Genomic DNA, 13799 nt, shown 5'->3' on the forward strand with positions numbered 1-13799 from the left:
ACCCTTAAAGCTGCCCTTCCTTGCTGTATAGTATTTTTGTTTGCAATTTAGGCATTGGTACATGCTTACCCTAGGTATTTTACAATAGCTTGATTTTTAGCCCTAAAAAGAAAGAAATTCCTGTGTTCCCTAGCACTTTTTAAGTTTACCATTTAAATATAAACAAAAGCATTTCTCTTAGATAAATTGCCAATGTGATTTAAGGGAGTTAAAATGAAATATACATTTTAATCTTATTTGCTTTGTATGAAAAAATATAATGCAAATATGAAACTGAAGTATTCACAGGTTCCTTTGCTGCTCCCACTTTTATATTTTCTACAAATTAACTGAATTGTATGCTTTAAAGCATTGAACTGTACTCAAAATAAAAGGCATAAAGATTTACAAGCAGTTGGAGTAACCCTTAGTTCATTTTCTATGTGGTAAGTGCACTCCAAAGCACCAATCATACACCCACCTATCACAATAGCAAACATAAAATCTAAGCAATTCTTTCACCTCCCAAAAATTATGACGCAGAGTGGTGTGGGGATAAAAAAAGATTTCAGGAACTATTCCATCCAGTGTCACCTGACAATTTTTGCTAATATATACCTGTTTTAGCTGCATTTTCCAAAGGCCTTTAGATGTGTTGCAGCTACTGCTTCCAAGGTTTATTACAACCTGATGTTGCCGTTAAAACTACCTAAAAAAGCCTTTTTCAACTGAAATTAATTTTATTGGGGAACTCCTGTATGTAGGCCAAGCTCATGGTACACAAAAGGGACTCATCCCAAACCTGTAATTTAAAAGATTTTTTCAATTTTAAATATTACCCTTAAAGCTGCCCTTCCTTGCTGTATAGTATTTTTGTTTGCAATTTAGGCATTGGTACATGCTTACCCTAGGTATTTTACAATAGCTTGATTTTTAGCCCTAAAAACCCTGTGGACTTCAGAGTCCAAGAAAACAAGGAAACAATTTCTATAATGTTTGCAAAACTAACGGTTCTGTATCCTTCCTCCAAATATTCCTCCACATTATTTATAGACAGGTAGCTATTAGTCCACGTTTATTTATACCTTTGCTACTCTCTTCATATTAGTATTACATAACTTTAGAAGCTCTTAATTTGAAATATTTACACTTGCCTCTTGTAATCTGGAAGGCTTTCCAGGAATAATCACATTTTAGCCTGGCTTTGACTATATTCGATTTTTTTAATTTTTCCTAATATACTCTTCAATTTGGTAATCCAAGGAAAAAAAATGTTTCCAAATTATTCCTGCATAATAAATAGTTTCTCATAACTTATTCAGATAAGCTTTGAGTTTAGTAAATCCCCTTGATTACCTTTTAATAGTCTAATGAAATAAATCCAGGCTTAAATCTGGGATTGCTCATAATGGGCAAACAAAATAAGGACTTCAGGATTTATGACATTGGTATTGCCAGAAGGGTTTTAGAAAATCTCTTAGTATATCCCAAAAAAAGGAAATCTTGTGATAAATTCTTGAAGTCTATTTTCTTTGTACAAACCTAAATAAATCAATGAAACCCCACTGCTAATTACTTTTTCAGTTCCATATTTATTAAGATCTAATTTCCTAAGAAACAAGTTTCCTAAGCAAGTGCAATACATCTTTATCAGAGATTATGCCCCTGATTCATCAATAAAATCTGCGCTCGCTGGAAGCGCGAAAGTACGCGCGGCCATCGATCGCGGTTTAAATATATGAACTGTTTTGTCTTGTTCTGTTATGCCTTGGGTGTTAGTTTAAGCATTATAATACTGTTACAATGCCACCAATAATTTAAAACAGTGTACAATCATTATAACATCAAATCTTTTCTGTGAAAATGCCAGTACACATCATGATAAAATATTAAAAGTCAAATTTTATGCTAAAGTAAACATGAGACCATTGTACTATATAACCACACACACACACACAAACCTGTATTTAAAAATATGCATCAATTCATGTAATTCTAAAAACAAAATCTGTGCTGAAACCAAAACTGTACATTTGTTTTTTTTCTAAATAGGTTAAAATTTTTGAAAGTAAATAAAAGTATGGATATATTACTGATTTACTATTAATAATTTAAATTTAGACATTACGGGTTCTATATATAAAGCAGGTAATCAGTCATTCCCTCAAACATTCCCAGGCGGGGAACTTTCCAGATTCATGTGTTTTACTTTTATTGATTGATTCTTCACCAAGGAATGTTTCAGATTCACTGCTTGACTATACTGTTGTTGTAGTTATTAACATTACAAATCCTTCAAATATTCCCTAAACTTGATAACAAGTATGAACTTTGTGCCGGTAGAGATAGTACTACAACACACCTCATGCCAGTTGCTTAGTGCTCTTTAGTTATCTTGAGTTTTACTTTATCAGTTCCAAACAGACTGAGTCTTATATTATACTGCACTAGGAATGAGCAAGAAGGCCTCTGATAGTTTTGCGAAAATTTCCTCGAACTTGCAAATTTTAAAGTCAATAGACTGAATTTAATGTTAGAACCACCAAATATGCTAGGTATGTGTAGAAAAACAGTGGCAACAAGGAAAAAACAAGTCCAAAAAAGTGTGGTTTTCCAGAAAATGCCAGATAAAGTGACAGCAGGCAAATAAGATTTTTGCGTAATGAACAGCGTACAGAAGGCAGCATAAACATTGGGACATTGAGAAAGGGTGGCACTACGTGTAACTCACCAAACCACTAGCAGCAGTCTCTTCCGTCAAAACAGCAGGAGACTGAATTGCTAGCTCGCATCATGATCTGAATGACATGTGTTAGGAATCCCATCCATAAAGTTGTGGAGAAGTAGCGCAGTGACATTAGGTAAAAGGATGGAGGACCAGAGACGGATCGTGGGTCAGCGAGAGCAGTAGCAGTGTGTGGCATCTGGTCAGCTATCACTAGGGAGACCGCATTGGTAAGTGTCATGGGGGTGTACTGCATCGTCAATGCCACCCAAAAGTGTGTAATACAATTTTAGTTAATGGAGTAGTGACAGGCAGCAGCAACAGCAAGAGGAGGAGGGGGTGGGCCCTGAGAAGGAGTGGGGACCTTATTGGTAACTGACATTTAGAGCTGGGTGTGGTCAATTGTCAATGCAACTCAGAAGTGTGTAATACAAATATCTGAAATTTGTGATTAAACGTAGGAGGGCAAGACCAAGATGTTTTGTGCCCCAGCACTGTTGCTGTGGTCTGTGGTGCTGGAAGCGGTAGGAAGGTAGACGATATTGCTAGTTTGCATCATGAAGTGAATGACATGAATGCCAACCTTCAATCTTACAATACTTAGCTGAAAAATTAGGCAAAGGCAATGGTACCTATCAGTGTGGGCGTTTTCATCTGCATCTGTTTGTTGGCCTCCCGGAAGCGGCAGAAATTTAAAGTATATTGCTAGCTTGCACAATGGCAAGCATGACAGTGGGGATGAATAAATGCCACCCCTGTACGTTGCAATAACTAGAGGAAAAATTCAACTGAGGCAGGCTCAGCTGATGGTGTTGGTGATAGCCAGCCACAGACTTAGCACAGTCCGGGTCCACAGAAGCATCTTGGTTGGCCAGTGAGTCCTTGTGTCAGTCAATCAGTGACATCTGCAGTGGGGGAATGATAGTTGTTAGTAACCCACCTTTCGTTAATTTTCAAAAAGGTGAAGCGATTAACATTTTCTGGTGACAGTCGTGGTCCGTGACCACTCCCCCAGTGGCATTGAAGGTTCTTTCGGACAGAACACTGGATGACGGGCACAAAAGAAGCTTGATGGCATACTGTGCTAACTGCGGGCAGATTTTCAAGCCTGTTGAACCAAAAATGAATGGCACCACTACTGTCAGGACAGGCATCCTCCTCATAACTGCTGTCATCAACACCACCACCAGCCAGATAAGAGCCAACATAAATGTGCACCATGTGCTTCATCCGTTCTCAATGGTTATGCCCCCGCACTTTACTTGTTTGAGGTAGCCACATCAGGTTTCGCCAGGCATCCAGAAAACCCTCCCTCCCTGAACTTTTGGATGTGTGTGGCCTGCTGCCATTACTGCTGCTGCTGCCGCTACCGTAGTATACTGTAGAGGCAGTGTCCGCCTGAGCTCCCTGTGTGGAATGCGGTGAGTGGAACTCCTCACACAGCCAGCCGTAGTAGTATGCTCAGGCGGGCCACCTTTTCTTTCTCTTGCGCCGGGTTGGGTAGAAACTGTGACATTTTGTCTTTGTAGCGGTGATCCAGAAGGGTGGCCAGCCAGTAATCATCCCGGCTTTTGATGCTGCAAATGCAGGGGTCCTTCCATAGGCATCGCAACATGTGGGCACACATATGAAAGAGGGGTTCCCTGGGCTCATTCTCCTCCTGTCCCTCAGTAGGTGCCAAAACATCTTCCTCCTCATCACCCGTCTCCTCCTCTTCAAACTGCAGCAGTTCCTGTTGTTCCATCGCCTGCACAATGCCTGGGACGTGACAGCACAAAAACGGGTTGGACGGGTCCCGTCCAGCAGCCCCAGCATGGTCTCCCTCATCATCATCATCATCATCATCATCACTATAATCATCTTCCTCCTCATCCTCCTCTTGGAACTCTTGATGCTGTGCTATGGAATGTAATGTCATCCTCCTCCCCTATTTCTGCCCCTCCTCTCCCATCACCACTTTCCATTAGGCCACACAGGGTATTATCAAGCAGAAAGGTGATAGGTATGACGTCGTTCCAGCCTGACCGCTCCCGACTCACGTTTGTGGCCTGTTTAAAGGGGGCCAGTACCTTGCACAGCGTCTCTATCTGCAGCCACTGGTCACTGGTAAAATATTGGCCCCTCTGCCTCCATGCACCATGCTGACAAAGTATTGGCGGATGGCTAGCTTTTGCTCACACAGACGCTGGAGCATGTGCAGGGTGGAGTTACATCTAGTCACAGTGTCACAAATCAGTCTATGCCACGGCAGTCTCTGTTGGTGCTGGATCTTGCTAAGTGCCGCAGCAGCAGTAGGGGATCGGTGTACATGGCTGTAGAGCGAGTCTCAGTAAGTCCTCCAGTCCTGGGTGCATACGATGTTTCTCTGGCTCTTTGGGTGTTCTGCAGCTCTGGCCCCAGTTCTGAGCCTGCGATGGGAGAGTGGGCGGGTTGTGTGCAGTGACACAGTCCGCCCACTCACTCATCACAAGCTCAGAGCCCGCGATAGGAGAGTGGGCGGGGTTATGCCATCATGATGTCACGTTCAGGGGTATCATGATGGCATAACCCCGGCCACTCTATCATCGACCCGGCAAATTTTTTTTCAGATTGTGGCCCCTGACTAAAATAGTTTGCTCACCCCTGCTCTAGTGCAAAACCATCTTATTGATCAGTTCAGCTAGGCCATAGTGAGACTGTTTTGAGCTAAAGATAAGTAGGCTCATCTGTGACTTGATCAAAGCAAGTTTGAAAGCTGTATTGCTGCTTAAAGATAACAAAAAACCTTCTGCTCCTCTTGCTTATGCTGAGGGAATGAAAGACATACGAATCCATGGAGGTCATTAAGAACACAAGTGGAACGTTTGTGGTGACCTGAAGGTGGTGGCACTCCTTCTTGGCCTGCAATTGGGATATAAAAAATATATGTGCTTTCTGTGCCTGTGGAACAGTCGTGATGACCGGAACCATTACAAAGTGAAAGAATGGTCACCCAAACCTGAACACACTGTTGGCCAGTAAAAGGTGAAGCATAAATCACTCATTGATCCACAGAAAGTTTACCTCCCGCCACTTCATATTAAACTTGGATTAATGAAAAACTTTTTTGTTGCAATGGGTTGTGATAGTACGGGTTTTCAATATCTGAAGGACAAGTTTAGAAAAGTTAAACCAGATGGTAAACTGATTTTGGTCCCCCTTTTTTTTTTGGTCCCCAAATCTGCAATTTGATGCGTGATGCCACATTTAGAGACAAACTCAACCCACTTGAACTTGCTGCTTGGGATTCATTTGTGCTAGTTGCACAAAACTTTCTGGACAACTAGCGAGCTGAAAACCATGCTGAATTCATGAACACCATGTTGACAGCATACCATCAACTTGGCTGGCGAATGTCACCTAAAAATAATTTCTTACATTCCCATCTGGACTTTTCCCCACAAAATTTGGGTGATGTGAGTGATGAACTAGGGGAGAGGTTCCACCAAGACATTTAGGCCAGATATCAAGGCCAGTGCAACCCCAACATGATGGGCGACTACTGCTGATTTCTGCAATAGGAGACAGCAGTGAGCCACAAGCGCAAAAGCAAGTGCCTGAAACACTTCTGAAGTGTACATGTGTGTTGAACAAGGGCTTAGGTGAGTTATGTGTAATTGTATATGTTGTTGCAACATAAAACTATGTTTTTGTAATGTCATGGAACTATGAGGCGAAACTTGGTTATGTATACAGAATACATAGTAACTGCAGAATGAAAGAATGTAGCTAATCGCATCTATAAGCGTAATTAACTTACGATCTAAAAGATCTTGATGTCCCAGGCAGAATTGGAATCAGGGCACTTGATTTAGTATAGGACACATGGATTAGACCAAGAAGCAGACAGTTTTTTTTTTTTTGTGATTCAGTGTTATGAATGGTATGCAACAGAACAAGTTAGAACAGGGGTGGGCAAACTTTTTTACTCGGGGGCCACAATCTGACCTAAAATTTGGTAGACGGGCCAGGCCAGATGGGAGAATGGGTGGGGTTATGCATCATGAGGCCACTCGATGTGACATCATGATGGCATAACCCCGCCCACTCTCCCATTGCAGATCTGTGCCTGGGATGGGAGAATGGGTGGGTTGTTCTGCCCACTTTCCTGAGCCCGGGTTTTTAACAGGGGACATGGAGCCGCTAAAGTAGAGAGAGTTCGATGGGCCGGATAAAAAAGCCTGATGGGCCGTATATGGCCGGAGGGCCATAGTTTACCCATGCCTGAGTTAGAACATGTATACAGGGAATTATGGAATTTAGTTTTCTTTGTTTTTTGTTTCAACTTTTTCAATTTCTTTTGTAAAGAAAAGGATGTGCATATTCTATAAAGATACCTGACATCTAAAACTGATTTTTTTTTAATATATCTGGGATATTTTAAAGGGGATGTAAATCCACACAGTAGTAACAAACTGAACAGGTAGATAATTCCTGCATTATTTGAAATCTACAGCTATGCCAGATTTATTTTCACAAGTTAGGTCCCTGCAGATCTGTCATATTCCTGCTATATTTCTATATTTGGCACACTTTAATTCATCCAGAAATGTGTAGACCTACCACCTGACAATAGTAATTAAACAGCTGCAGCTGCTCTAGTGAAGATAGCTTACAGTAAAGGTTTGCTACTGCAACATGGTTACACTTCATAAATACATATTATTTATTCTGCATTTAATAAAATTCAGTTTTGTATTTCTAAATTCACTCAAATGAAAAGGAAAGCTATCAAAAACTTTTGAGGGCATAGAATGACTTTGTAATGCAGAACCCATGAAAGAGATGGAGCAAAGGTAGTTTCTCACCTAGGTTAACTTTGCTAAACTCATTTTCACCCCAGTAAAAGCTTCAAATGTTCATCTGTATTGCAACCCTCCAGGAAATCTCTAACTTACAGGAAAACGACCAGTTTCAAAAAGAAAAATCAATTTGGAAATACATAACTGGTTTATGACATCTGTTTCCCAGAAATACGTTATCTGGAAAGTTGCAGACAAAAATAAATTATAAATCTAACTATACTGGTAAGAGGCCCAACTGATAAACATGATCCCAGGATTTTTCTCTTTTCTTACAATTTTATATGGAGTACGACTGAGCTACTTAATGAGGACAAGAATGCCAGGGGCAATGTAAGGGAGGAAGGAATGATTTTCTAAAATATTTAATATATTTTAGGCATAGAACTCTAGAGATTGCTTATCTGGTAGAAAAGGAGCCCTATTCCAAAATGTTCTGGATAATTGGATAATAGGTAATAACTTGTATATTGACTAATGAGAGACATATTTCAAGAACCATACCTTTCTTCTTTTAAGGATAAAATCAACAAATATTAAACATCTAATGATTGTTCTATTTTTACAATAAACACATTTTTTTTATGTATTTTGCTGTCTATCTACTTTGTTTATGTACTATACAACTAAAATATATGTTACAATAATGTTAAAACTAGAGTTGCAATGAAAATATTTACTGGTTTGTTCACCGCATATTCCCAGCCTGTCTTTTTATATCCTGTAATCAACTATAGTCTGCATTATGTGCCCAGTGATTCCTTTCAAGGAACCCATTAATTTTCAACTTGACGCGGTAACAGCCACAGGCATCCTATAGGCAAACAGTGACATATCACCAAGACAGATCTAACTATATTTACTATACCAATGCCTAAAAAGAAAGAAACAAAAGATACAAATGTGAATATTTTATGAAATAACTAGTCCAAGTTTATATTTCTACTCTACTTTTAACTAAACATCAATATTCATATTCTCACTCACCAAAGTATAATTAATTCTTTTTGGCTATAAATATCTTCTTACAGTTTACAAAGTAGAAAGTTAAGTGTCACCTATAATATATAAAGAATAACACATTTATGTGTCAACAGACATTTTATCTGACTAGTCTTATGGTATACAGTGTATTTTACTTATTTATAGCATCTTTTCATGTTTTCAGAATGTTCTCTAGTTGCAAGAACGTAATGCCTCCTTGCAAATCAACATTTTTTATTATTAATAGTAGCCTATGCATAATAATCAGCACCTTAAAAAAGACCCCACCCATACAATATAAAAAATGGAAAACATGAAACAAAATAGATTTGTAAATTGACAATTGCTGCTGCTAGCAAGTATAACATGCAGGGTCTGCTACATGTGAATTTTAGATTATTCTGAACTTGCAAAAGTTATTGGCCAACAGGAAAGCTTATGAAGTGGAACGAGAGAAGAGCGCTAATAAATTATGCCATTTACTTACCCCTTCTTTCCTTTCACCTCATAAGCTCTCCTGATTACCAATTAAGAGGCAATGTCACAGTGACATGTATGCCCATATTTGAACTAGAACAGATTGGCCCAGTGGTCTGTGCATAGCTAAGGGAGTTCTGTCAATGACTCTTTGCCAGTTTATATATCATGAATGGGGTGCTGTGAGACCTCTCCTTTGGACATCACTGGACCACCAACTGGGCCATTAAAAAGAAACAAATGGAATGCTGAACCGGAATTAAGGAAGAAATAAAGCTTAAAAATGTGTTTTTTACTGTAAAAGTCTCCTTATTAGGATACAAATATATTTATATTTTTATATTTATATATATATAATAGTATATTATATATAATACCATTTAAATAAAAACATTGTTCTATAAAGGTTATATTGGTATTGTGTACAAGGGTATAACATATACATTCTTTTACCCATGCTTTTTTAAGTAAATAAAAGACAAAACACATTCTTCTAAGAGCATGGTACTACTTTTTTTATTGGTGTAAATATAATTGTTTTATGTTATTTATTGTTATCAAACACATTCTATTTTCATGCAAAAACAGAAGATTCTTTTTTGTGCTTCTCAACCTAACAGTATATGTAGGAAGGTAGTAGTTAATTTCAATGTGGTACTAATGCAAATGTTTTTTTTCACATGAATACATAGCTTTAAAAAAGCATTTACGTTCGGAATATATTGTCTTGTTTTGCTAAACAACAGTGTTTTTTATATATATTATTTTATAATAAAATTATTTCAATATTATATTCAATACTGTAATAATATAAATACATACAAAATTATTTCCTAATGTCCAAAGTGTTTATACATCATTTTGTAATAGCAGTGAAAGTAGCTAACCTAATAAGTAATATTTAAAGGTTGGACAAATAAATTGTCACCATAAAGCATTCAGCAGAAAAGTATCACTCTTCATCTGAACACCCACATATCCTGTTATAGGTATGGAGATAAATATTTGATTTGGCAGAAATGGCAATGTAAGTTGACAAATACATGTCTATTGAGACGTGAATGAAATTTCTTTGCAATGTAATAACAGTATAAATAAGTAGCCACTCAACCCTGGCAGCAGTATAGGCTAAAAAAAGTTGTTAGGCAAACTGTAATTTTTGTTATTTTTGTTTAATTGCATGTAATAACTTTTTATAAATGTTTCCCAACAAGAAAGGAATGCATTTTTGTATTAGCATTTTTCAGCAACATGATTTTGGCTTTTGTTAAAGTTTTTAAAGGTATACTTCACTTATAATGCATTCCAATCCTGTCTAAAACCCTGGAATGTATTAAAAGTTTGGGACAGTCAACATCTTCAGACAATGGTCAGCAATGGCAGCTAGATATGATTGAACACAGGCTCATGTTGATAGGTTTTTTTTATCACTTGATGGGAGTTTGAAACAATCACCATGCACAGGTCAGCAAATTGCTATTGATTTCAATATATTGAGGTTCAGAGGTTGCTTTTTCAGAGTTGCTTTTCTAGTAGTATGGGGAGACATTTGTGAAATGTATATTATGGTGCTTAGTGAATGTTTACTTAGCTCCCTTTCTGAAAAGACTGTCTGGAGACCTTTTGTATCAATTAAAATTACATTTTAATGTATATCAGTTTTTTTGGTACGGCCATTTGTATGCAAGTGTCTGTAAAAAATTATAATTACAATACCTAGTTAAATCTTTTAGCTGTAGCCAGAATAATAAGCATACCAACCTAAAACCTGCCTAATGAATTGTAATATAATTAAACAAATACATCAAAATACGGCTTATTCCTGGAACTAAATTATATGTATAGCAAGATATTATTTGATTACATGAAAGAGTTGTATATAATGAATCATTGCAACAAATTGTGTTTTCATTTTTTTCCCTTTAGAAACATTTTGTACAACCTGGATGGAAAATCATCTTGGTTCTCGGTACTCCAAGAAGCACAAGAGTATTGCAAGATTACAAAGTCAAATGAAACACTTCTAACAACATTGCAAGAGGTGTTGAACTGCATTAGCTCTGCTCAGTTATATTTTAAAGAAAGCCTTCACCTGTTTGAGAGTGAATCAGATGGAAAAGACTGACAGATCATCGCATTTGGCTGCCACCAAAATATTGTGACACTATGATTCCATAAATGTCATATTAAAAAAAATGGTAACTGTATATTTTCTAATTCTGTATGCAGTGGCAAATAGCACGTCCTACACAGCCCTTGTCTCTTATACATTACTGCGTACAGCTGGCTGTCCTTTCATACTGTGTGATGAAATGGGGTCCAGATTTTATTAAAACTAATAAAGCCTTGTTCTTCTTCCCTGATGACCTGAGAAACAATTGTGTAGGTGTTATAATTTCAAAGTCAGCCTTACAGACTGAGATGGATTTTCTATTGGTGCCTACTCACGCTTGCAATAATTAGATATCTGTAGAAACAAAGGATATATAAAAATAATCTGGTTTACTGAAAGGGAATTCATGAACAACTTGCCAGGTGTATTTCTGTGTTATAATGCAGATTACTAAACCTAAACATAACTTGTATATAGGCCATTCCAGGTTTTATTTAAGAAATAACTAGTTTGCCTTTGCAGAATGTATTAGGCAACACGAAACATGAGTAGCATAAGATGAATAATAATAAATTATACCATCTGCCAAAACTTTTGTTTTCAAGTTCTACATGGTGGGTAGGATGTAGGTCCCCAGACTGGGTTCCTATTGTGATCAAGATTTCCCTGGGAAGGTTTCTCCTTTGTCCTTTGCTATTCAGGGAGCACTGCTGAAATAGGAAGTAAGGGTAACCATTAAAATGAGGACATGACATGAGTTTCCAATTTTCCCCATCTTGTTGAAATTTAAAAAGAAAAAAAAATATTGATTATGCTTTAAATGTCAATCTCAGATAGAAACTAATTTGACTCTAAGGTAGTAATTGCTACTGATGGAAAAATTAGTTGAAATTGACATGACATTTTTGTTACCAAAGGGGTCATTCCTCCCATATATATAGTGCATTAGGTTATTTTTTTAGGTATCATTCACACATTTACTATCACTCACAAAAGAACATACAGTTTTAAAAGTATACGTTTACAGTACTTTTCAAAGTAAAGAGGGACCAATTCCCTTAGTAAAACAACCCAAAGTATTTCTTTTTATTTTCTATATCCATCTCTAGTTCAGACTCTATTAATCAGCAATGTATTTTCCATGAGTTTACAGCTCTGTTTCTGGCAAAGAAATGTGACTGTTACACAAATCCTTAGGCCAAAGTTCTTCTGCTGACTTTCCAGGCAGAAATGTGCTTTGGGATCGTTGCACAAAAATTTATCCATGTACCCTTTTAAGATTTTAATAAAGATGTGAAATTAGGTTATTGGGAATATGTTTGGAGTTTTATGTTGATGTTCGTTATGCATTGATACATTTTATATTATAAATATTACTAGGAATACAGTTAATTGTTTATGTAATGCAAATAAAAATCTTTCTTTAAAATGATCCCAGGCATATTGACATACCTTACCATGTAGATTTCAGTTTTAGATTTACCAGTCTGTATAAAAAAAGCAAGGTTTTGAGTGAAAGGAAAAAGTCTTTCAGGGTTGAAATGAAACAACTCCATTCAAATTACTACGGTAATGTAAGTTAACATTGATTGCCTTTTTTAGTGAATTATCCCTTATGACTATTTGCCACGGGCTAATCTTTTCTAGCATGGTCTGCACTGGACTATGAACATTTTTAAGGATGATTTACTAAATGAGTTAAGAACCTTCACACAACAACGTTCTAAATTTGCTTTTTTATGATTGGATTGTTAAAGTAATAATTCACACAGTTTATTATGTTAGGATTTTCATCTCCTTTAGTAAACCAGATCAATCATCTTAGATGGGATATGACTGAAACAAGCATAGGGCTTTATTTATAAACAGGGAATCTGACATTCCCTGATTGGAATCAGTTACTGCTATTGAAACAGGTGAAACTAGAAAATTTCAACAAAGGGAATGCTTGAGGGAATATCTGATTTCCTATTTTATAAATAGAGCCCATAGAGTCATCTCTCTTGAACGGGGGGCCCCCAACTACTATGGCGGTCTCAGGCTGTGTCAAAGCAGGGTCACAATAATCCCCATTTCCTGCAGTCTTTGCTGTGCCAGGAAGGATTTGTTTGCTCTCTCCTATCATTTTGTGCAGCCAAACACATAAGCAGGCCAACAGATCCTTCCTTACCAGCAAAGACTGCGGCCAACGAGGATGAGTACTCTTCCTTAGACACTTTCCCCATAGAAAATTAGCATATAGGATATTATTATTTTTTAAGCATGTATGATGTATGTGTGGCATGTAATTTTTTGGGCATTCACACATCCTTTTTCAAATTCTTTTTTGGAAAGATACATCAGATACTGGTCAGAAAAAATCCTACTGACTTTAACATGGCATGGCAGTTCAGAGGTTGTCTTTGACCTGCTTTATAGTATATAATTATGTGAATTTGAACTGCATGCAAAGCAGGGCAAACATAGCATTTTCTTGTCAAACACTGCAGTTGCTTTTAATTCACATGTTGCCTTGTTCAAAAGATTGCTGTTTCTCTCTGCAGCATCGTAAAATACATTGCATCTCAGTGGTTACTGAAGCCTCCACTAGGTACAAGTAAAGGACCATAGTACAGTCTTTTTGGTCTTGATTCTACAAAATTTAGCCTAATGCAAAAGGACCCCCAATTGAGATTGTTCCAAGGCCTAGTACTTTCTTGCA

At 37.3% G+C, this 13799-nt stretch overlaps 1 protein-coding gene across 1 annotated transcript in view; it reads left to right on the forward strand.

The window, feature by feature from the left end:
- LOC140329754 (inactive N-acetylated-alpha-linked acidic dipeptidase-like protein 2) overlaps positions 1-12528 on the forward strand; it is an 82894-nt gene extending 70366 nt beyond the window's left edge. Inside the window, exon 8 of the mRNA XM_072410145.1 lies at positions 10912-12528. Coding sequence (XP_072266246.1) covers positions 10912-11110 — 199 coding nt within the window. The 3' untranslated portion in view covers positions 11111-12528. The remainder of the gene's footprint in view (positions 1-10911) is intronic.
- The last annotated feature ends 1271 nt before the right edge of the window (positions 12529-13799 follow it).

The sequence above is a fragment of the Pyxicephalus adspersus genome, chromosome 4 (assembly GCF_032062135.1).
Source record: "Pyxicephalus adspersus chromosome 4, UCB_Pads_2.0, whole genome shotgun sequence".
Taxonomy (NCBI): Eukaryota; Metazoa; Chordata; class Amphibia; order Anura; family Pyxicephalidae; genus Pyxicephalus; species Pyxicephalus adspersus.